At 38.3% G+C, this 24974-nt stretch overlaps 3 protein-coding genes and 1 pseudogene across 13 annotated transcripts in view; 1 reads left to right on the top strand and 3 right to left on the bottom strand.

The window, feature by feature from the left end:
• The window catches only part of LRP2BP (LRP2 binding protein), a 46271-nt gene extending 41967 nt beyond the window's left edge, over positions 1 to 4304 (bottom strand). For 3 of the 7 annotated variants that reach the window (XM_077144261.1, XM_077144260.1, XM_077144266.1), the window contains exon 1: positions 3860 to 4302. The gene's annotated coding sequence lies outside the window, so the exon portion shown is untranslated. Of the gene's footprint in view, positions 1 to 750; positions 860 to 3467; positions 3490 to 3859 lie in introns of those variants that run through there. The other 4 variants (XM_077144267.1, XM_077144264.1, XM_077144263.1 and 1 more) reach the window with 4 other exon arrangements.
• Positions 9 to 3566, bottom strand: LOC143669680 (small ribosomal subunit protein eS7-like; annotated as a pseudogene). The gene is made up of 2 exons (XR_013168968.1): positions 3468 to 3566; positions 9 to 1388 (listed from the first exon to the last, which is right to left on the bottom strand). The product of XR_013168968.1 is annotated as a small ribosomal subunit protein eS7-like (transcript).
• Positions 3249 to 14686, top strand: ANKRD37 (ankyrin repeat domain 37). Of its 4 annotated transcripts, none has more exons than XM_077144280.1 (5): positions 3249 to 3517; positions 3840 to 3955; positions 4174 to 4326; positions 5451 to 5542; positions 6183 to 6390. In XM_077144280.1, the coding sequence occupies exons 2-5, from the start codon at positions 3929 to 3931 to the stop codon at positions 6388 to 6390; spliced, it is 480 nt and encodes a 159-aa protein (XP_077000395.1). In that variant the 5' UTR covers positions 3249 to 3517; positions 3840 to 3928. The 4 variants fall into 4 exon arrangements, with proteins under 4 accessions (XP_077000395.1, XP_077000396.1, XP_077000394.1 ...); XM_077144281.1 differs by having other exon boundaries at positions 3249 to 3522; XM_077144279.1 differs by lacking the exon at positions 3249 to 3517 and adding an exon at positions 6633 to 14686 and having other exon boundaries at positions 3722 to 3955; positions 6183 to 6386.
• UFSP2 (UFM1 specific peptidase 2) overlaps positions 6072 to 24974 on the bottom strand; it is a 36653-nt gene continuing 17750 nt past the window's right edge. Inside the window, exons 7-12 of the mRNA XM_077144259.1 lie at positions 24725 to 24871; positions 13188 to 13352; positions 12854 to 12978; positions 11384 to 11460; positions 10367 to 10491; positions 6072 to 7068 (exon numbers count right to left, since the gene is read on the bottom strand). Coding sequence (XP_077000374.1) covers positions 6982 to 7068; positions 10367 to 10491; positions 11384 to 11460; positions 12854 to 12978; positions 13188 to 13352; positions 24725 to 24871 — 726 coding nt within the window. The 3' untranslated portion in view covers positions 6072 to 6981. The remainder of the gene's footprint in view (positions 7069 to 10366; positions 10492 to 11383; positions 11461 to 12853; positions 12979 to 13187; positions 13353 to 24724; positions 24872 to 24974) is intronic.

The following is a 24974-nucleotide window of genomic DNA, read 5'->3' as shown; positions in this document are numbered from 1 at the left end:
AAAGCAACATTAACAGCCATCATCAGACGATAGAGTTATTTTTCTATGGGTATAACCATTTTCTCTGAGGACCTCCTTTTGTTTTAAAGAAGCCAATATTAGTAGCCTAATCTAAGATGACCAAAATTCTTTAAAATGTATAGGTATAGTAAGAATGCATGCTCTGGAGTCAAACTATCTGACTTCAAATTCCAGTCCTATCCCTTAATATATGATAATAATGATATGGTCTTCGACCAGTTATTGAACCTAAGACTCAATTTCCTTTTCTGTAAAATGGAGATGAAGATAATATCTACCAGTGTTAATTCAGGGGCACAGTAAGTGCTCACGGTCAATTCATTATACTATAATAATAAGCTAAAGTAGACATTAGTGGTTATTTAAAATGATTTCTCGTTTGTAAGCCTTTCTCTGTAAGTTTATTTCATATCATTGCTGTAAGTGTATCATACACTGCAACCGCACTGAATTAGGCACAGCTCTCAACATTGGAAGATATTTTCTTATGTCTGGTAATGTATCCACTAAAACATGCCGAATCAGCATTGCTTAGAAGAGTGCCTGTTGAAGACACATCTTAGATCACTTTTAGCAAATCGGTCCCACCCTCTACATGTTCAGTAAAACCCAGGCTACTTGCCAGTAAGTATCTTGATTCTGACATCCTTTTTTTGTTTAGAATGATACTTTAATTAGTCATTTTGGCTTACATTTGAAACTCAGACAATTCAAAATTAACATCCTTACCAGTGAGCTTCTTATATACACCAGAAGAAGTTTCAACCTTGTGTTCTACATCGTCTTGCTGTGCTTTGTCCAAATGAAGCTTTATTAGCCAGCTGCCAGCCAGTTTTACACGGTTTCTCTTGCCCACAATTTCACTTAGGGATATCAAGCCTTCAAGGAAGGCAATCGTCAGAGTATTGCTCCCAGGATGCTTCTGCTTATTTTTTTGTACAGCTTTTTCGAGTTGGCTTAGGTCAACTCGGAGCAATAAACACAGAATTCTCCTCTGAGCAATAAACACAACGTGCTCGCGACTGAACTTTTTCCCATCACGTACTAGCCGGACTTGGATTTTCTGGAAAGACTGAAGTTGTGGAACGGGAAGGAAGAGACTCTAACAGCCTTCTGACCGCCACCAACTTCAATTTCCTTGGCTGCTGTTATATTCAGCTCCCTTAACTGAGCCTTTAGGTCTGAGTTCATCTCCAGCTCAAGAAGAGACTGAGAAATTCCAGACGCAAATTCATCTGGCTTTTCGCCATTAGGCTTCACTTTTTTTGCGGTTGAACTGAGCATGGCCTTTTCCTTGTTGAGCGTGAGCCTATGAAGAGCTGTTGTGATGTACTTTTGTGCTCCTCCAGCTTTGTTTGGGCCCATTACTAAAAGGTAAACCAGACACCCAGCTGGGACACATTTTTTTGAAACAAATTTTTCTGAAACAATGTAATGGGCAAGTACTCAGTGATTAAAATGAGAAAGGCTGTAACATAAATCCATTTCCTTGGAGAGCTTAATGAAGTTCTAGTAGAATGTATATAACAGAATGTTAAAAATAATTATCAGCCTTAAGGCAGGATGAATGGGACCTTGCTTTTAAGAAAAAGGGTGCAAATTGAAGGGCACATTCACAAATATGTTAACTGTAATATATAGATATAGAACTCAAGAACACCTCTGACAATATCTTTTATCTGTTATGAATTCCTGAAAAATGAATGTCTGGGCAAACCTATACTGATATAAACAGGAGAAAAGAGTGACGGGCAATAACGACAGGTATTTTCACATATTTCTGATGATAATCTCTCTGAGTGTCCCCTCTTTAAGTTTTGTAAAAAGGGTATTACTAATAGTTTTAATACAAAAATTCAGAGTGAAAGCTAGAAGTCTATATGTCTGAATACACCTGCGCACACACACAATTTATGTTCAAGTATCCATAGGAATAAAAACGTTCAAACCCATCCCTACAGTCAGTATATAAATACTGTATTCTTGACCACAAAATTATTTTATGGCTCTTATTACAAAGTAAGTAAGCAAACACTTATAACTAAAAGAACACATTATCCTAGATAAACAGAGTAAAGAGATTAATCATCAGGTTAGTAGCTATAATTTGATGCCAGGTAATCTGTTTCTAGAGTTTTACGTAAAGGGATCACTTAAAGACATAGCAAAAAGACAATTCCAGAAGAGCCGGTGTCCCCATTCTTGCCTTTTCCCCAGAGCAGCTCAGAGGTACAGTCAGCCCCGCCCATGGGAAAGAGCCGCTTGGGTCAAAAACGAGTATGGGCCTGGGTCTTTTTATTTATCGTGGAACCCTCCCCAAAATAATGCCACGCCAGTATTAGCAGGCTCCTTAAATATCATTAGCTTGAACTTTTAACAGTTTCCCAGGTGGCAAGTCCAGAGGTGCGTTTTAACCTATCTCGATGAGGAGACACATCACAATTGTTGGCTTATTTTATGGGAATTCTCATTATTTGCCTGGTATTGAAGCAGGATGGAGTAAGTCAACTCCAGGTCCCTGGTTTCCTATCCAGCTCTTAAAAGAGTTAATGGATATGAGTTTATGGACAACCGCAAGTCCCGTGTTTACTATCTAGCTCCTAAGGAAGTAATGCAAACTGCAAGCTTTCGCTGCAAACTTCATCGGACAAAAATTTCCCCTAAAGCCCCCAAACACCCCAAAACTACGGAAACCTTCCCAAACCATAAAAGCCTGTAAAATCATGGGCCCCAAGCCAACTCTTCGTTAATAACAAAAAGCCTGGGGTTGTAAAGATTGTTAAACATCTGCCCAAAGACAAATTTTGGATAGTGACGGGCTGGCTCAAGCATCAACAGTTCTCTCTTCCTGAAATCAATGCTAGCCCTGCAAGCACCTGGTTAATATAAACCGTAAGCCCTTAATACTCAGAGGTCACTATGGGAAGCTGCCACTATAGCAAAAACCTTCCTACAAAGCACGCCAACCCACTCCCACTCAGTGCGTGCTTCTTCCTTCCGCGTTTCCCCTTTAACTGGACTCTTCCTCTTCAATAATCTTGACTTCTTAGTCCGACAGGCCCTTCATTCCTCTAAATTCTCTAGTGGCCAGAGCCGGGAGCCTGGAACGGGGCTAGGTTGGCACTACCGCCTGCAGGGCACGGGCTACAGTGCGTTACATCCCAAAGGGTCTGAAATGATACTTGTTTTAATTTGAGGGGTGGGGCGGGACAGCTCCTGTGACAACACAGAGCCACCATCCTCTTCACTCCACGGTAACCTCCCCGGGCCGGGCCTGGGCGGTAGCGGCGACCATGACACGATCCTGACCCGGCGGCGGAGAGAAACCTGGTCCCCGCGGGCCCGGGGGCTGAGGGAGAGGCAGCAGCGCCTCCCAAAGAGTGCGTCGGCGGCTGGTTCCCGTGCCATCGTTTCCCGGTTACGTGCGTGCAAACAGAAACTACAACCTTCGTCCCGCGACTCTTGTCCCTCCAAAAGGGCCAAAGGGCTGGGCGCGGTAGGGTGAGACGTGACAGCCCGAGCGCGCCTCATGGCGGCCGCGGAATCCCAGCCCCCCCGCCCGCGCCCCCGCCGCCCGCGGCCCTGCCCGGCGCCCGGGAGCTGCTGGGGCCGACCAATGGGCTGCGGGGCCGCGGCGCCCGCCCCGCCTCCCGCCCGCCCGCGCGCCACGTGCCGGTGTTTGCGGACGTGCGGCCGCCGCGGGGCGGGGGAAGGGCCGGGCCCATCGGGGTTGGGCCGCTGGGGCGCGGCCAGAGCCGGCCTTGGGAGGCGTGGGGCCGCTGGTGCTGGCGTTCTTTAAATGCCCCCGCGCTTGGCAGCTCCTGTGCACTCTTCTTACCTGCCGGTCTGCAGCGAGGAGCTCCACTTTGCAGGCCCGCGGACTCCTGATCTGTGCTTTCGGCGGGAAATGCTGTTGTTTGAATGCAACCCGGAGGTGAGGCTCGGGCCGCGTCTATCCTTCAGGCTTAAGCTTCCAGATGTCTGTATTTTCGGGAGTGCAAGCGAGGGGGACAGTGGATTGACCACTGCAGCGGCCGGGCCGAGCCTTGCCGGAGTTGGGCGGTTTTTGGAGCGAGGGAAGACTTTCAGACTCGAGAGGGTGCGGTACAGGAGAGAGGCGAGGCGGATGCTGGATCTCTTGTCTTCCCGCAGGTGGATGGTCTGCAGCATCTGCTGGAGAGCGGGGCCTCGGTCAACGCACCCCCGGATTCCTGCGAACAGTCGCCTGTCCACTTGGCCGCTGGTGGTGGCTTTGCCTACTTTCTTCTCTGGCAGCTGCAAACGGGCGCTGACCTCAACCAGCAGGTAACTAGGTAACTGATTGTTGCTGAGTGCAACCCCCCCACCTCAAATTCACACGGACCTTTCTTAGACGCATATTTAGTTGTTTAGTTGCTATAAACTTGTACTAGCAGCGCTGTCCCATAGAAATTATAAAGCCATACATAATTTTTAAGTTTCCTGTATCCACTTTAATAAAGGAAACATGAAATTAATTTTAGCAACTTAATCCCATTTATCAAAAATATAATTTCAATATGTAATCCATCTAGAGAAATTAAGATATTTTACATTCTTTTTGCAGTAAGACTTCATAAGTGTGATTTCAGTTCAGACTAGCAACATCTCATGTGCTTATTAGCCATGACAGTGTCCTTGTACAGTTTATTTCAGAAAATAATTACATTTCCCAATTAAAAGTTTTAGGATAGCAGTTGAAATCAGACTTGTAAGGCATGCCTACAACCATTATAGTTTCCTACAGGATTTTCATGGTAGTCAGCTCTGCATTTTCCATTGAATATTAAAGCCTGGTTAATTTAAAATTGAATTGTAAATTTTCTTGATTTCTATAGAATTTATTTTGCTTTATTCACTTAAGTAGATGCGGCTCCCCACCTGTTTTTATTCATGAAAACTCTGTTAAATAGCACTTTAATTAAAAAAAGTTTGAATTTAAAAATTCAGCTGGCACAATTGAGCAAATGGCTAATATTAGTCTTCACTTACCAATTTCCCCTCAAGAAATTATTTTAACAGAGGAGAATTTTTCAGTTCTTGTTTTCTTGTTTCTTGCCCTGCTTGTGTGGTGCTTTTCCCCCCCACACACTTAGGAGGGTCTCCTTAGATATTATAGACCCCAGCCAGATTTTCCCAGACCAAACTGGCCTCCTATTAGGAGGAAAGAGTCACCTGCATCGGTTTTCCCTGAGGGTGAGACCCAGCAGGTTGAAAGACTTTCCTGTGAAGTCTCTGGACTGTTTTTCTTATCCTGCCCAGTATGTGGCGCTTGTCTGACTGCAGGTCCCGCCCCAGCATAAAATGATGCGGTACCTTTAACTTTGGCAGACTCTCCCTGCTGGGGGCGTGGTGGAGATCCAAGAAATTATTTTGGAGAAAGACTCTAAGATGCATTGTCTTATCTTAAGGATGTTTTGGGAGAAGCTCCATTACACAAGGCAGCAAAAGTTGGAAGCTTGGAATGCCTGAGCCTGCTCGTAGCTAGTGATGCTGAAATTGCGTAAGTATAAAATCATTGGCTGCAAATCTTATATTTTCAGGGATTGCACCAATCCCACTCCAAGCTTTAATTACATGTTTTTTTTTAATTTTAAACTTTTTTTATTGTATAGTATAACATATATACAAAGGAAAGAAATAAAAAAGCAAGTTTTCAAAGCACTCTTCAACAAGTAGTTACTGGACAGATTCCCCCTTTTTTATGGCGCTTACCTAACTAATAAATTTCATTTAAATGTTAACTTAGGCTATTAGTGATACCTGATAATACTCAACCTGAGCAAGAAAAAATGGTATAATTAAGAGGTACAATTCTGCTCATCTGTGTTAGTATTTCATTTCAGTTTTGGTTTAGGAAAATCCATTTTCTAGAAGTTCTCATTGACTTCCTTTGGAGACTTACTCATTGTATTAGGACGCTGAATACTCTTGAATTCATTCAGAGGTGGCATGTCCACTGTGTGCTGGACTGTGCTGGCCACTGAGGAAATAAAAGCATGCAAAAGTGGAATTTCTCAGTGCTTTCTTTACCGTTTTTATTCCACAAAGCAACACTTGTATGAGCTCAGAATTCCTTTGTGCAAAGATAAAAAAAGGCTTTTAAAAAATGTTTTAACACAGTTTTTGTCTTTTAATTTCAGTTTATGTAATAAGAATGGACAAACAGCTGAAGATCTTGCTTGGTTATGTGGATTTCCAGAATGTGCCAACTTTCTTACAACAGTTAAATCTATGCAGACAATAAAATCAACTGAACTATCCAATAGAGAACTTAGTATTCCAGTGCTCAGACAGAAACGAAGTTTTGAAAGTGTACCAAGTGCAAATAGGAAAAGGAAGTGTTGGTAAGTAACTCATAGCAGCTTCTTTCTTCCTCCCTCTCAAGGATTTCTTATATTTTGGTCCAAAATTAATGTTTCATCTAAATATTGGCACCCTTATTTCCAGTATATCTTTTCATTCTCATTAAAATATTTTAATACGGATTACAGTTACAATTACTAGATTTTAGAAACTAAAAATTGTCCTGCTCAGTGGAAGTTTGGGAAGAGAAGCTTTTTTAAAGTCTTTAATATGTTTTTTAAAAACAGATGTCATATTGCTTATGAAGAGGTTTGAAGGCCTTCACTTCACTACATGCTGTGGCGTTTGGCTTACCGTGTCTACATTTCTTCTAAGAAGGAGGAAAACTTTCTTTCAAGTGAAGATAGAATTTAAGAATACACATATTTATATATATGCCTATAATATTTTGATTGTGCAGACTTTTTTTTTTAAGTTATCAAAAGAATTTCTAAAGTTTTCTTTAGGTACAATTTACCAACCTTGAAAAAAATTGTAGTTTCAAGCATCAAGTTATACTCAGGATATAATCTGATATTATACTTTATTAACAAATGTATAATACGAGTTTACTATAATCTTTGAATCCAAGATATTTTAAAAAGTCTCTGGTCGCTGAGGAAGACATAAATTGTAGTAAGCATCCTTATTCCAAAAGTCTGGGCCCTTCCATCCACACCAGCCCTAGATTTGGGAAAAAGCAAAAGAAAAGCATTTACAAAGTTACCAGGATTACATGATCTAAATTGTAATATGGGGCTCTATCAGCAGGATCTATAATAAAACTCCAAAAACTCCAAATATAATTCAGAGATTTTTAAACTTCTGATTATATTGTATTAAATCACAGAAATCATAAAAAGAGAAAAACTTCCTTATAATAACTGTTACTACAAACTACCACATTTTATTGATCCTTAGGTGTACAGTTTTACAACTGGCAATTGACAACGTGATAGTTTAACAGTCTTGTTTTTCTTTCTTAGTATTCCATAAAAGAATGTAATACATACAATTCAAGCATTATTTTAGATATGATGAAATAAGGTAGAGAGAGAAATCTGAGCTGCTCCATGAGTTGCATTCTATGTCCTTTCATCTCCTGAGAGTATAATGAATTCCAATTTCCATTTTTCATGTCATAATTAATCCTTTTCACCCAGTAGAGAAAATTACTTTGAAATCAAATCCCATTAAGAATTTGAAAGCTTTTCAAATTTTTTCTAGGGCCACTGATTTATTCTTAAATAAGATCCAGTTGATGACCAGCCTGCATATCATACTCTAATAAAATGCTTTTTTTTGAAAAATATATATGAGGAGGGCAGCTGAGAGTTTTTAAAATACCCTGAGTGACAAGTAATGGTCTTAATCTTTACTGTAACTAAATCTGAAGCCACTGGGTATTCTGGCAAGGAAAGAGTCAAATATTTAGGCTCAGATTCTATATGATATGATAGCTTTTGTTTTTAGTGTATAAGAGGGAAGACTGACTAGAGATTCTCTTTTTATTTTTTCAATTTTATTTCTCTGATTGCAAAAATAAGATATACATTGTAAAAACTCATACTAAATTAACCCAGCCATTAAATCTGCTTTACTGTTTTAGACCTGTTTCTATAAATAAATTACCTTTTATATATTGTCTATTTTTTTCAGAAAAACTTTCTCCAATAAACTTGAAGTCTTAAAATCTGTTTTCCTAATAGATAATACAAAAATAGCTTAAACTACCTCTGAACTTTCTGTCATCTTTCCATACACGCAGGCCTTCTCCAGGTCACCAGACCCAAATTTTGTAAAAGAAATGAGTATCAAGTGTACCAAACTAGAAACTGATAGGAGTAGATGGGAGAGCCAGCTTCTTTTCTTTAGGGTAACTGGCCTGGGAACTTCAAGCAGGAAAGTTCCACAAGAGGGTAAAGAGAGGTCAAGCAGAGGCAGAACTCTCCCCATGGCCCCCTGGATTCCTGGAAGCAAGTGACAGTCCATAGTTTCATCCTGATGGCCAGGCCTGGCTTCATGGTTTCTTGTGTGCACTATCAGAGCAAGGGGTTTTCTGTAGTTGCAAAATCCTACAGAAATATAACTAGTGAAAGAGAGTACAATTTTCAGAGGAAGTAATCAGGGGCAATCGATGCCTTACTCTAACTGCTTCAGAAGATCCTATCTATATAACTCTAATCTAGTACAAAGGTTCCTCAAACCAACTAGAAAGAAGCATTTGTATTATCTGCTGTTACTTCTCTGATTAAAATAAGACTGCTCACGGGCGGGCCATGGTGATTCAGCAGGCAGAGTTCTCGCCTACCATGCCTGAGACCCAGGTTTGATTCCCAGTGCCTGCCCATGTAAAAAAAATAAATAAATAAGACTGCTCACTTATGAGAAAATCTACATGCCTCCACTGCCTCTTAATGACTGCTCTTTTTGATTCTGCCTCTGCCTGCCCTTCTGACCACAACTCTCCATGTGCCCTGATCACATTCAAATACTTGTACAGGCCATGCTTTCCTTTCATTGTCTCTAAACCTGTTCCCTCTACCAAATCAGTCTTGTAAACTCTACCTTACATACCATATTTTCTTGGGAATCTCTTCTGCACTCTCCTCTGTCCTCCTACACTAGGATGAGAGCGCCTTAAAGAGATTTTTAATATGCCTACAGCTTAGGACAAGTGACTGGTAAATATCTGGTACTTAATAAATGTTGAATGAATGAATGCTTTGCTACAGAAAGAGTACATATTGCTCCTATTTTCAGTAGGAAGGGGTTCAGTAAGATTTTCCTTGAAAAAGGAAAGCAAGGGAAAAAAAACCCTACAAAATTTTAAGAACATATTTGTATCATTAGTATTTACAGATATTCCTATCATTAGCAAAAGACTTTACTAGACTGGGATATAAAAGAGTTCAGCTATATATACTAAAATATCTTAATATACAGGTTAAGCCATGATAGAGCTTTAGGAAGCTAATACATATGTTCTTTTCAACTTCTGAAAATACCTTACCAATAAATTTCAATGGCAAACCATCCAATTCTCCAGACATTCTGCTTTAAAAAAAGTCAATTAAACTACAACTACATGGGTAGGCCACCATGGCTCAGTGGCAGAGTGCTCGCCTGCCATGCTAGAGACCCAGGTTCGATTCCCAATGCCTGCCCATGCAAAACAAACAAACAAACAAACAAACAAAAAACTAAAACAACGGAGTTCAGTTACCTTTTTTTGTTGTTGTTTCTAATTATACTGTGTAATGTTTTACAAATTAAGGGTACTGGGTAATAGTAAGAATTACTCATAAGTTTATGGTTTAAAAGGTTGTGTCCTTTGTAATTGTCTTTAATATATTGGCAAAGGCTTTTGGAGTTATTTAAAATTTAAGTTAATTATGTCTTATAACACTTGCCTCCTAAAAATTTAGTATTGAGTTTTCTATATGTGAAAATTAGCTGTCTACAAATTAACTTAAATTTAGCTGATATTGTAAATATCCACAAATAATTTAAAATCTGTCTCAATTTCAAATGCTTAATAGGATGAGATCGGGTTATATGTAAATTAACAAAAGGAGTTAAGTCTCTGTAATATCCAGCATACTGCTTAGCAATTTTTGGTTAATTCTAAAATTATAAAAGGTTATATATTCTACTTGCTTAATTCAAAACATTGATAAACCTCAGTGTATGCTTATGCAAAGCTTTAAAATATCCAAAGGTATATATTTATGAGCTTTGTTACATTAAAAAGTTTAATAACCAAGAAGGTCTTTATAACTCTCACCTGAATTTTGCCTTTTGCAATTTACTTTTGCTTCCTCCTGTCCTCCCCATATAGAGCGATACTTATCTCAGTTTTAGAAAACCTTCTCACAGCAAGGACTAGTACCCTCATTTTTTTAACCTTTCTGTTAACAGCTAGTTTGCTATTCTGAGGTTCTCTGCCTTGTGTCTAAATTTGTGTTAAAAAGATGCTTACCTTTTCCAAAATAACTTGCAGATCTTCAGCACCTGTATAATGTGGATCTAGAACCAGAAATTTTATCTGCCCTGTGATCTCATTCCATGTAACTCCCAGGATTGTGTGGGCCAAAACTCCTCCCCCTATAAAAGAGGGGTATGAAATATAAGAGAGGGCATAAATTAATCTCAAATTCCTATTCAAATTAAATTTAACAGACTGATGATTTTGCCTTTTCAGTGATTTAAAACAGCATTAAAATTGCCCAGCCTGCATTGTAAAAAGATCACAAAGTCAAATGTAGTCTGAAGAGGTACATCTTTAACGCAGAAAAGATACAATCATATTTATAATCATATAAGGTTTATATTATGATATCACATTCGTAGAATTACCTAAAATGAATTTAGAAAGGGCCATGGAGGATCCAGCCTACTCCCAACAGAGTTGCAGTCACTACTGTGGGACCTCTCTCAGCAGATGGCCATGTTGCATCTGCTCTGAGAACTTCCAGTGAGACAGCCCATCCACTCTTCAAGTTCTTTCTGATATTCTGCTGCTAACTGCCTACCTCAATTTCTTAAACACTAGTCTTAGCTTGCCTTCTGGCATCATAGGACAAGTCTTATTTTTCACAGACTCTTGCCACTTTAAATCAGCTAATTCAGTCATCTTATTTCTACAAATAAAGCCCAGAGAGGTTGATTTGCACAATTTCACAGCCAGCAAGACAATGCAGAGCCATGGCTTAGGATGCTTAGTCGAGCGACCCTCTCCTCTTTTTCATACTGCTCTGAGATCTTTAAATGTGGAAACAGCTATTTCTCTTCTTAACCTTTACTCCTTTTGGTCTTACAACTTTCCTCCCACCTTAGAATTTTTTTTTTTTTAATGCAGAGGTCAGTATGTATTATATAAAAGGTAATTTAAATCTTTTTCAAAAGGACTGATTTTATATAACATTACATGTTTCTATCAATGGTAAGTTTTGCATATTCTCAAACAAAAAAGCTCAAGATTCCCAAGACGCCTTACCAATCATTACTGGAGTTCCTTCATTCTGGAAATGATTAGCCAGTTCTCGTCCTTGAGAAGCCATTTCAGAACCTTGGCTAGAAAGAAACCATTTCTATCAGATGAACTACTTCCAACACTAAGATCAATATTGAACTTCAGGGCCAATGTTTTCTACCTTGTTTTCTTTTTTGGTTTGTTGTCGAAATGAAAACAATATAAATCAGTTATAAGCAATAGGGAACTGACATAGCAGTTTAAAGCAACATAATCTCTCTTAATGCTTAAGACCACTGAATGTGCTAGGAAAGAAGTGATGACCTTGATTCTCTGCTTCTGGAACCATAGACAGAAGGTCCTAGATTTAAAACATGAGATTGAAACTGGGCACCCTGGTGCTCAGGGGGCTTTTATGGATGGATTTGATTTATCAGAAGAATGAGTTTTAAGTCCTGGGTTCTTGTCTTCTTGCTCCAGACGTCTGTGTCTTAATTTCCTCATCTTTAGATTCAGACCAATTATATCTGCCCTGTCTACATGACACAGGAGATTCCAGGACGAAAAGAGATAATGTCTGTAAAGCAATATGAAAACTAAAATGTTATAAAGTGCAACATATTTTTAGGAAGTATTTCAATGTCTTATAAAATTACAACTTTTGAGAAAAGAAAGAAAGATGGACAGATGAAGAATGATATTTTTATGGAAGGGAGGTACCAGGTGGTGCTAAACCTTAGCTTGCTTCCTTAATAAGAAGTGTATGAATAATGTTTTAATGTACCCAAACTTTCACTTTTTAATCCCACTTTTGCTTCTCTATTTAATGTAGCATTTACTTGTTATCACTGATTTCCTGTCAATCCAAATTCCACTGTAAAGTCAGAAGTATTAAAGTACTAAATACTTAATATTAAAGTATTTTTAAAAATAAGCTCATAAATAAACTAGTATCATAGAAAATATTTATAATCTCCTTTCATATTAATATTAAAATCACGGTTAAAATATATTAGAAAAATTCCTACCATAACATTATGGTCAAAATATATTAGAGAAGATAAAATGAATACATATTAGGACACATTACTGATTTATTAATAGCTGAGGAAGAAAAAGATCAGGAGCTAAACCAAAAGGCCAGTCATGGATCAACATTTGATTTTCTCCTTTCAAGGCTTTCTAAAGAATTGAACATAAAGAAAACTAGACTTTTTATAACTCCACTAAAAGTTAAAATTACTTACAAATTTTCCTCTTCCATGATAAAATTAAGCCTAGACAATACAAGTATGTATCACAAAGTTTATTCATAAACTCAAAGTCTTCTAAAAAATAATCAAAAGAAACCCCTTGGGATTAAAAAAATGAGAAAACAGGAGGAGGAGAAAGTAAAAAAGAAATGAGGGAAAATAGGATTTTTCTATTATTTTAATAAAAGTGACAAATTAATCACTTTGCAATTATTTGTCTAATTTCTTAAAGTATCCTTACCTGACAAACAGTATTTTTGAAGTTATACCAATCAATTGGTTTAATACCAGCTGTACCTCAATAGATCCAATCCATTGCCGTGATCCGACAAATTCTGCTGGTTTGTCACCGGCATCAACTAGAGCCTTTATACATTTAAAAATATAAAAAAAAAAAAAATCCATACACAAGACAGCTATTAAAAAAATTATACTTAGGGCACTTTCCCTGATTACCAGTATATATTTTTTCTTCTAAACAGAAATAAGTCTACACTATGGGGTATTATTAATGGTCATAGTAAGGGCTAATGAATTGTACAATTGATCATAATTTCAAACGGAATGTTCTGTACCTGCTGAATTTCTCTGTGTGTTGGGATGGATCTCTCCGTGTATCCCTGATGTTTGAACCAAGAGCAGATAGTCTGCAGAGATCGATAAGCACAGCCCCAGCCATTGTCATCTATTCGATCCTGCATATAATGATGATAACCATATATGCCTTGGACCACATATGTCTATATAAAAGAAGCAGAGTCAGATGTTAATTTCAGATACATGTAACTATTTTACATATAGTTGAGTCATGTTTACTGTTCTCAGAGAAAGACTGTTATGTTAGTTCCTTATAAAAAGGTCTTTGACAGCAATAGAAAAAATAAATGCCAATACAATCCACTTTGTACTTCCTTTTCCAAAACATTTTCATAATGTTTTAAGAAATTTTTATTGTGTTAGATATTAAATACTCTCAAAATTACCCTACAGTCACTCCCAGAGAACCTCTTTTGTTGCTCAGATGTGACCTCTCTCTCTCTCAGCCAACATAGCAAGAAAACTCACTGCTCTCCCCCTTTCTAGGTGGGACATGACTCCCAGGTGAAAACCTCCCCGGCAACGTGGGACAGAAATCCTAGAATGAGCGGGGACTAGCATCAAGGGATTGAGAAAACCATCTAGACCAAAGGGGGGAAGAGAGAAACGAGACAAAATAAAATGTCAGTGGCTGAGAGATTTCAAACAGAGTCGAAAAGTCATCCTGGAGGTTATTCTCACACATTATATAGATATAATAACTAAAAAGGTTTAAGGTATATTAGAAAGGCTAGAGGAAAGTGCCTGAAACTGTAGAGCTGTGTTCCAGTAGACATGTTTCTTAAAGATGATTGTATAATGATATAACTTTAGCAATGGACTGTGTGATTGTGAAAACCTTGTGTCTAACGCTCCTTTTATCTACAGTATGGACAGATGAGTAAAAGCTATGGATTAAAAATAAATTAAATAAATCAATTAATTAAAAATACATAAATAATAGGAGGAAAAAATGTTAAATTGAGTAGATTGAAATACTAGTGATCAATGAAAGGGAGTGGTAAGGGGTATAGAAAAAAATAGGGGGAACAAATGTTAAAATATATTGGATAGATGGAAATACTCAATGAGAGGGAGGAGTAAGGGGTATGGTATGTGTGAGTTTTTTCTTTTTCCTTTTTATTTCTTTTTCTGGAGTGATGCAAATGTTCTAAGAAATGCTCATGGTGATGAACATACAACCATGTGATGATACTATGTGCCACTGATTGTACAAGTATGGAATGTTCATATGTTAAGAATGCTCGTGTTTCTATGTTGTTTTGTTTTGTTAATAAAAAAAACAACTACCACTCTTAAAAAAAAGGCCTTTGACAATGTCCAGGGATGAGCCTGGTCCTGGTGCTGTGGGGTCAACAACACCTTCCTGACCAAAGGGGTAAAAGAAATGTAGTAAAATAAATCAGTGGCTAAGAGAGCTCAAATAAAGTCAAGAGGCTATTCTTATGCTAGCATCAGCTAGATACTGCTAATTACCAGGATTTGCCAAACCCCAATTAAAACCATTCCTGTCGATCTAGCCCTCCTCTTCCTCTTTCTCCGCCGGCGCTCCCGCCGCCATCTAGCCCTCCTCTTCCTCTTTCTCCGCCGGCGGCGCTCCCGCCGCCATCTAGCCTTCCTCTTCCCCTTCTCCGCCGGCGCTCCCGCCGCCATCTAGCCTTCCTCTTCCCCCTTCTCCGCCGGCGCTCCCGCCGTCATCTAGCCCTCCTCTTCCTCTTTCTCTGCCGGCGCTCCCGCCACCATCTAGCCCTCCTCTTCCTCTTTCTCCGCTGGCGGCGCTCCCGCCCCCATCTTGCCCTTCTCTTTCCCCTTCTGCTCCGGCGGCTCTCCATCCACCATCTTATACTTCCGTTTCTTCTCCTACTCCAGCGGCTCTCCAACCACCACTGTGCCCTCTTCCGCCTTCACCAGCTCCTCTGCCACCGTTCTCGACAGCCTTGCCACCCTCACCTTTCCTCCTCCAGAACAGCTACTAGGGGAGTAGAAACGATACAGAACAGCTCCCGGAGCCACGACAGAGATAAAAAAGACAGCGTACCCCATCCTGAAATGGCTGACTGGCTGGGAGAACCCGCTCCGGTGAGATCGCCGAGGGGCGCGGGCTTCCCCGGGCGGGGCGGCAAGCGGCCGGAGTCCCTCCCCTCCTCCTTCCCAGGCCAGCTGGCAGAATTGGGCAAGCGGTCCCCTCAAGCCGTGGCGGCTGGCGCCCCCACCACGTGCGGCCACCCGGACCAACTGAGAGAATTGGATCGGAAATTCCCAGGCCGCAGAGAACGGTGACCGGGGGGGGTCCCTTCCAAACACGTGACTCCCCAGTCCGGCTGGGAATGGTGCACTCTCCCGGGCTGCGGTGGCTGGCGCCCTCCCGCCATGCTTGGCGCCCTGGGCCGACTAGGAAATTCGGACGGGTGCTCTCCCGGGCTGCGGCGGCCGGCGACCCTCCCCGTGTTCGGACCCCCGGGCTGGCTGGCACTCTTCCAAGCCGCTTCGGCTGCCGAATCTCCCCCACGGCGAGAGTTTTCCAAAGTTAAAGGACCCACAGCACCTTTTACTGGTGGGACCCGCAGACAAACGTGTGCCACGAGTGCCACCTACTGGGCAGGATAAGAAAAACAGAACCCAGAGATTTCACAGAAAAACCTTTCAACCTGTTGGGTCCAACACCCAGGGAAATCTGACTAAATGCCCAGATGCCAGCAGAAGATAACGGATCACGCTCAGAAAATTGAAAATATGGCCCAGTCAAAGGAACAAACCAATAGTTCAAATGAGATACAGGAGCTGAGACAACTAATGCTGAATATACGAACAGAAATGGAAAACCTCTTCAAAAACGAAATCGATAAATTGAGGGAGGACATGAAGAAGACATGGGCTGAACAAAAAGAAGAAATAGAAAAACTGAAAAAACAAATCACAGAACTTATGGAAGTGAAGGATAAAGTAGAAAAGATGGAAAAAACAATGGATACCTACAATGATAGATTTAAAGACACAGAAGATAGAATTAGTGATTTGGAGGATGGAACATCTGAATTCCAAAAAGAAACAGAAACTATCCAGAAAAGAATGGAAAAATTTGAACAGGGTATCAGGGAACTCAAGGACAATATGAACCGCACAAATATACGTGTTGTGGGTGTCCCAGAAGGAGAAGAGAAGGGAAAAGGAGGAGAAAAACTAATGGAAGAAATTATCACTGAAAATTTCCCAACTCTTATGAAAGACCTAAAATTACAGATCCAAGAAGTGCAGCGCACCTCAAAGAGATTAGACCCAAATAGGCGTTCTCCAAGACACTTACTAGTTAGAATGTCAGAGGTCAAAGAGAAAGAGAGGATCTTGAAAGCAGCGAGACAGAAGCAATCCATCACATACAAGGGAAACCCAATAAGACTATGTGTAGATTTCTCAGCAGAAACCATGGAAGCTAGAAGACAGTGGGATGATATATTTAAATTACTAAAAGAGAAAAACTGCCAACCAAGACTGCTATATCCAGCAAAATTGTCCTTCAAATGAGGGAGAAATTAAAACATTCTCAGACAAAAAGTCACTGAGAGAATTTGTGACCAAGAGACCAGCTCTGCAAGAAATACTAAAGGGAGCACTAGAGTCAGATACGAAAAGACAGAAGAGAGAGGTATGGAGAACAGTGTAGAAAGAAGGAAAATCAGATATGATATATATAATACAAAAGGCAAAATGGTAGAGGAAAATATTATCTAAACAGTAATAACACTAAATGTTAAAGGACTGAATTCCCCAATCAAAAGACATAGACTGGCAGAATGGATTAAAAAACAGGATCCTTCTATATGCTGTCTACAGGAAACACATCTTAGACACAAAGATAAACATAGGTTGAAAGTGAAAGGTTGGGAAAAGATATTTCATGCAAATAACAACCAGAAAAGAGCAGGAGTGGCTATACTAATATCCAACAAATTAGATTTCAAATGTAAAACAGTTAAAAGAGACAAAGAAGGACACTATATACTAATAAAAGGAACAATTAAACAAGAAGACATAACAATCATAAATATTTATGCACCGAACCAGAATGCCCCAAAATACGTGAGGAATACACTGTAAACACTGAAAAGGGAAATAGACACATATACCATAATAGTTGGAGACTTCAATTCACCACTCTCATCAATGGACAGAACATCTAGACAGAGGATCAATAAAGAAATAGAGAATCTGAATATTACTATAAATAAGCTAGATTTAACAGACATTTATAGGACATTACATCCCACGACAGCAGGATACACCTTTTTCTCAAGTGCTCATGGATCATTCTCAAAGACAGACCATATGCTGGGTCACAAAGCAAGTCTTAACAAATTTAAAAAGATTGAAATCATACACAACACTTTCTCGGATCATAAAGGAATGAAGTTGGAAATCAATAATAGGCGGAATGCCAGAAAATTCATAAATACATGGAGGCTCAACAACACACTCTTAAACAACGAGTGGGTCAAAGAAGAAATTGCAAGAGAAATTAGTAAATACCTCGAGGCAAATGAAAATGAAAACACAACATATCAAAACTTATGGGACACAGCAAAGGCAGTGCTAAGAGGGAAATTTATTGCCCTAAATGCCTATATCAGAAAAGAAGAAAAGGCAAAAATGCAGGAATTAACTGTCCACTTGGAAGAACTGGAGAAAGAACAGCAAACTAATCCCAAAGCAAGCAAAAGGAAAGAAATTACAAAGATTAGAGCAGAAATAAATGAAACTGAAAACATGAAAACAATAGAGAAAATCAATAAGACCAGAAGTTGGTTCTATGAGAAAATCAATAAGATTGATGGGCCCTTAGAAAGACTGACAAAAAGAAGAAGAGAGAGGATGCAAATAAATAAGATCAGAAATGGAAGAGGAGACATAACTACTGACCTCACAGAAATAAAGGAGGTAATAACAGGATACTATGAACAACTTTACGCTAATAAATACAACAATTTAGATGAAATGGACGGGTTCCTGGAAAGACATGAAGAACCAATTTTGACTCAAGAAGAAATAGATGACCTCAACAAACCAATCACAAGTAAAGAAATTGAATTAGTCATTCAAAAACTTCCTAAAAAGAAAAGTCCAGGACGAGACGGCTTCACATGTGAATTCTATCAAACATTCCAGAAAGAATTAGTACCAACTCTCCTCAAACTCTTCAAAATAATTGAAGTGGAGGGAAAACTACCTAATTCATTCTATGAAGCCAACATCACCCTCATACCAAAACCAGGCAAAGATATTACAAAAAAAGAAAACTACAGGCCAATCTCTCCAATGAATATAGATGCAAAAATCCTCAATAAAATTCTAGCAAATCGTATCCAACAACACATTAAAAGAATTATACATCATGACCAAGTAGGATTCATCCCAGGTATGCAAGGATGGTTCAACATAAGAAAATCAATTAATGTAATACACCATATCAACAAATCAAAGCAGAAAAATCACATGATCATCTCAATTGATGCAGAGAAGGCATTCGACAAGATTCAACATCCTTTCCTGTTGAAAACACTTCAAAAGATAGGAATACAAGGGAACTTCCTTAAAATGATAGAGGGAATATATGAAAAACCCACAGCTAATATCATCCTCAATGGGGAAAAATTGAAAACTTTCCCCCTAAGATCAGGAACAAGACAAGGATGTCCATTATCACCACTATTATTCAACATTGTGTTGGAGGTTCTAGCCAGAGCAATTAGACAAGAAAAAGAAATACAAGGCATCAAAATTGGAAAGGAAGAAGTAAAACTATCACTGTTTGCAGACGATATGATACTATACGTCGAAAACCCAGAAAAATCCACAACAAAACTACTAGAGCTAATAAATGAGTACAGCAAAGTAGCAGGTTACAAGATCAACATTCAAAAATCTATAGCATTTCTATACACTAGTAATGAACAAGCTGAGGGGGAAATCAAGAAACAAATCCCATTTACAATCGCAACTAAAAGAATAAAATACCTAGGAATAAATTTAACTAAAGAGACAAAAAACCTATATAAAGAAAACTACAAAAAACTGTTAAAAGAAATCACAGAAGACCTAAATAGATGGAAGGGCATACCGTGTTCATGGATTGGAAGACTAAATATAGTTAAGATGTCAATCCTACCTAAATTGATTTACAGATTCAATGCAATACCAATCAAAATCCCAACAACTTATTTTTCAGAAATAGAAAAACCAATAAGCAAATTTATCTGGAAGGGCAGGGTGCCCCGAATTGCTAAAAACATCTTGAGGAAAAGAAACGAAGCTGGAGGTCTCGCGCTGCCTGACTTTAAGGCATATTATGAAGCCACAGTGGTCAAAACAGCATGGTACTGGCATAAAGATAGATATATCGACCAATGGAATCAAATAGAGTACTCAGATATAGACCCTCTCATCTATGGACATTTGATCTTTGATAAGGCAGTTAAGCCAACTCACCTGGGACAGAACAGTCTCTTCAATAAATGGTGTCTAGAGAACTGGATATCCATATGTAAAAGAATGAAAGAAGACCCGTATCTCACACCCTATACAAAAGTTAACTCAAAATGGATCAAAGATCTAAACATTAGGTCTAAGACCATAAAACAGTTAGAGGAAAATGTAAGGAGATACCTTTTGAAACTTACAATTGGAGGCGGTTTTATGGACCTTAAACCTAAAGCAAGAACACTGAAGAAGGAAATAAATAATTGGGAGCTCCTCAAAATTAAACACTTTTGTGCATCAAAGAACTTCATCAAGAAAGTAGAAAGACAGCCTACACAATGGGAGACAATATTTGGAAACGACATATCAGATAAAGGTCTAGTGTCCAGAATTTATAAAGAGATTGTTCAACTCAACAACAAAAAGACAGCCAACCCAATTACAAAATGGGAAAAAGACTTGAACAGACACCTACCACAAGAGGAAATACAAATGGCCAAAAGGCACATGAAGAGATGCTCAATGTCCCTGGCCATTAGAGAAATGCAAATCAAAACCACAATGAGATATCATCTCACACCCACCAGAATGGCCATTATCAACAAAACAGAAAATGACAAGTGCTGGAGAGGTTGCGGAGAAAGAGGCACACTTATCCACTGTTGGTGGGAATGTCAAATGGTGCAACCACTGTGGAAGGCAGTTTGGCGGTTCCTCAAAAAACTGAATATAGAATTGCCATATGACCCAGCAATACCATTGCTGGGTATCTACTCAAAGGACTTAAGGGCAAAGACACAAACGGACATTTGCACACCAATGTTTATAACAGCGATATTTACAATTGCAAAGAGATGGAAACAGCCAAAATGTCCATCAACAAACGAGTGGCTAAACAAACTGTGGTATATACATACGATGGAATATTATGCAGCTTTAAGACAGGATAAACTTATGAAGCATGTAATAACATGGATGGACCTAGAGAACATTATGCTGAGTGAGTCTAGCCAAAAACTAAAGGACAAATACTGTATGGTCCCACTGATGTGAACGGACATTCGAGAATAAACTTGGAATATGTCATTGGTAAAAGAGTCCAGCAGGAGTTAGAAACAGGGTAAGATAATGGGTGATTGGAGCTGAAGGGATACAGACTGTGCAACAGGACTAGATACAAAAACTCAAAAATGGACAGCACAATAATACCTAATTGTAAAGTAATCATGTTAAAACACTGAATGAAGCTGCATCTGAGCTATAGGGTTTTTTTTTTTTACTATTTTATTACTTTTATTTTTTTTTCTCTATATTAACATTCTATATCTTTTTCTGTTGTGTTGCTAGTTCCTGTAAACCGATGCAAATGTACTAAGAAACGATGATCATGCATCTATGTGATGATGTTAAGAATTACTGATTGCATATGTAGAATGGTATGATTTCTAAATGTTGGGTTAATTTCTTTTTTTTCTGTTAATCAGTAAAAAAAAAAAAAAAAAGGAAAAAAAAAATTATCCACACCAAAAAAAAAACCATTCCTGTCAATCCTAAAGAACATCTAAGGCTTTATCTGAGATCCACTAAGATTACTTTCCAGAAACTTACAACCTCCGGATGGGTTCCTAGGGCAGATAAGTCCAGGAATCCAGTGGTGCCAGCCTCTCCAAGAACATCAACTAGTTCTATCCCCCATCACGTATTATCAACACCGATTTCCAACATGCAAAAGTTAGGATGGCCAAAGCCCAAATACCCCTTAATGTTAGGAAAAGGATCAGTGGAGGAGAAGTTAAAACAGAAAAGATAGGATTTAACAAATGGGTATGACTGCTGAATCATTAGATTGGTATTTCTTTTTGCCTCCAGTGTTTTGGGGAAGCTAGAAGGAAATACCTGAAATTGTGGAACTGTAACCCATACCAAACTCTGAAATCTGTTCTATAACTACTTATTACAATATACTTTGAAATATATTCCTTTTTGTATATGTCATATTTCACAATAAAAAAAAGTTTTACAAAATGCCTTTGAAAACCTACAATTTAATAATATAATCTCTTGCCTTTTTATTAAAGGTCTAAAGTTCTTACCAAAGACTATTAAAGCCCATCACGACCTGCCTTCTGGCCTTCACTCCAACTTCATCTACCATTTTTCTCTGTTTTGCTTTAAGTTTATATGTGCCAGGAACATTCTAATCTCAGAACCCTACAGCTCTCTCTGCTGGGAACACTCTTTTCTCAGATAACTTTACAGCCTGTACCCTTCCTCAAGTTTCTATTCAAATCTCAGAGGGCTTCTCTGACCATCTAATCTAAAAATGGCACACCTTCTTGCCCTGGCTGTCACTCTCCATACTGCTTTATTTTTATTTGCTATAGCAGTTGTCACTACTTGACACATTACTTATTATTATTTTTAAAGTATTTCCCTACTACACTAACACTGAGCTCAATGAGGGCGTGCACTTTGTTTTACTCATTTCTGGGCCTAAACCTCTACAATGAGGCCTGGCACACAAATGACACTTAAATGTTTGTTGAATGAATGATGAATGAGGGAAGGAAGGAATAAAGGAAATAAGAAATAAATAAATAGTTTATATAATACGACATATGAAGAATGTTCCTGCAATTCTAAACCCAAAATTATGGTCCAGGAATGCTATTTAATGACCCTTAAATAAGGGCCAATATATAAATTTTTCCATGTAGTTTAATGCTAAGAATACATATGTCTTCTTTTTGAAAAACTGGCACTGTCATCATTTTTAAAAAATTAGGAGAAGAGTCATGGACAAATATAGAATCCTTACTGAACAATTAGAAAATATATATTCTTCTCAAGCACAGATAGAGAGTTTATAACTAAATCATTGTAGTAGGCTGAAAAGTGGCTCCCCCAAAAGATATTCGCATTCTGATCCCTAGAAACTGTGAATATACTTACATGGGAGAAAAAAGGAGAGAGAGAGATTTTGCAGATGTGATTAAGTTAAGGATCTTAAAACTGGGCTTATCCAGGATTATCTAGCTGGACCCTAAATTCAATCATATGTATTATTAAAAGGGAGAGGCAGAGGGAGATTTGACAGAGAGAAGAGGAGAAGGCACTGGGCCACAGAGGCAGAGACTGGAGTGATGTGGTCATAAGCCAAGGAATGCCTGCAGCCAGCAGAAGCTGGAAGAGGCAAGGAATGGATTCACTTCTAGAGTCTGCAGGGGGAGCATGGCTCTGGGGATACTTTGACTTTGGCCCAGTGATGCTGATTTCAGAGTTCTGACTTCTCAAAAAATGTCAGTCAGTTATCATATAGAAATTGATCTGACCAGTAGACAAAAGTCAGAAATCAGTAAATAAATAAATAAATTCTGATATATTTAGACATTAAAAAACACTTGTAATAACTCATGGATTAAGGAAAAATAGTAATAGAAATAAATAAAAATAAAATAGTAATAGAAATGTAAAAATACTTAGATATAAATAAATAAAAATACTTCAAATTAAAACCTGTGGAATGTTTAATGTTTAATGTTTAACCTGTGGAATGAAGTGAAAGCACTATTTTGTTTGAAATTTAAAACTTTCAATTAGAAAATAAGAAAGATTTCACAATAAACTAAGTGTCCAACTCAAGAAATTAAAAGAAAAAATATAAAAATAAATCAAAAGAAAGTGCAGAAAGAGGAAACTAAAGAACAAAAATTACAAATGTTACAATAGACGCAGTCAACAAAGCCAAAAGTTTAAAAAAATAAAAAAGAGAAGGCATTAAAAATGATATGAAGAATGAGAAAGAAGCTGTAACTACAGCTACAGTAGAAATTGAAACCTAGATAAATAAAATGCACAAAAATGAAAAAGTCCTATAATCACTTACAACATTAAATCTATTATTAAAAATCTCACAAAGAAAACTCTAAGCCCTAACTTTTGTATATATGTAGGTGAGTTTTACCAAACGATCAAGTAAACACCATGTTAATCTTATACAAACTTCTCTAGACAATTAAAAAGTGTCATTCAATGAGCCAGTGTACTATTGATAAAAACTAAGAATGGTATGAGAAAAGAGAATTATAAGCTGGTATCGTTTATGAACACAGAAACAAAAATCCTAACAAGATGTTAGAGAACTGAATCTATCAATGAATAAAAAAATAACTCATGACCAAACTGGGTTTAGTGTATGAATGCAAATCTAATGTTGTTTGAAGATTTGTGCAGAAGTATTTAGGGGTAAATAGCATGATACCTGCAATTTTCTTTGAAATGGTTCAGGGGGAAAAAAGAGAAAAAGGAGAGATGAAGCAAGTATAGCAATATGCTGACAGCCGTGGCACATAAGTATTAGGAGATATGTACAGGAATGTTCACAGAAAGACTGTCTAACCAGGAAAAGTAAAGGTCAGTTAGGACCAAAAGCACGTGCACTAGAAGGAAGCAGAAATGCCATCATGGAGCCACTGAGAGAGACAGAAGACAGCTGCCAGTCACTGGGCTTCTTTGGTTCTAAGAGGCCCAGCTGCACTAGCATTCTCATTCTTGGATGCCTCTCAGATCCTCTCTTTCTTACTGCCTACATGTGTCATTACCACAGCCTCTTCTACCCTCCGCCAAACCACTTTTATTTAAATTACCTTTAGTAAGTGTTTATCCTTTGCACCCAGGTACATGCTGCCCAGAAATTATGCTGTAGGACCTTATTAGACTGTCCTGCAGTGAGGTTTGGGTAGAATACACCCTTAGTTAGCATGATTCTTCAGGTTCAGAAAAAAAATAAAATCAGGAGAAGCCTTAAAAGAAATCAAGGAATAGAATTTTAAGAAGAGAAATGTGACATATCCTATCTATTCCTATCCTTTTTAGATCACTGTTCATTACTACTTAAGCATGGATATTAAAGGAAAGGGGTAGTAAATTATGCTTTAGGAGTGGTGAGCATTCTGAATCAATGCTTACAATTTCTACTGAGTACCAACAAAAGACAATTAATGACATTAATGATCAACTGACTCCCATAAATAATTAAACTTACCATAGCAGACTGTATGTTAGGTGGACTAAGATAAGTATGTGGATTTCTAACATAACCATCTTTGTATGGTGTATCTGGAAAATGATAAGCATTAGACCTTCTGAAATAAGGTCTGTCATGAGGTAGATTGAAGAGATCATGCAACTCCTAGAGGAAATTATAATCGATAGGAAAGAAGAGAAAAAAGTAAATGATTTACAAACCTAGTCAATAAAAACAAACTAAAGACAATATAAAACCCTGAAAATTA

Source organism: Tamandua tetradactyla, chromosome 26, assembly GCF_023851605.1.
Source record: "Tamandua tetradactyla isolate mTamTet1 chromosome 26, mTamTet1.pri, whole genome shotgun sequence".
Classification (NCBI taxonomy): Eukaryota; Metazoa; Chordata; class Mammalia; order Pilosa; family Myrmecophagidae; genus Tamandua; species Tamandua tetradactyla.
Note: the sequence above shows the minus strand (reverse complement) of the source record. Positions and strands in the feature narration are given on the sequence as shown.

Bases quoted from the DNA above. Each gene is read 5' to 3' on its own strand.
- ANKRD37 (XM_077144278.1), top strand. From the start codon at position 3,821: ATGCCCCCGCGCTTGGCAGCTCCTGTGCACTCTTCTTACCTGCCGGTC. The intron at 3,956-4,173 runs GTGAGGCTCGGG...GTCTTCCCGCAG, and splicing joins TGTTTGAATGCAACCCGGAG to GTGGATGGTCTGCAGCATCT. The intron at 5,543-6,182 runs GTAAGTATAAAA...TTTTAATTTCAG, and splicing joins GCTAGTGATGCTGAAATTGC to TTTATGTAATAAGAATGGAC.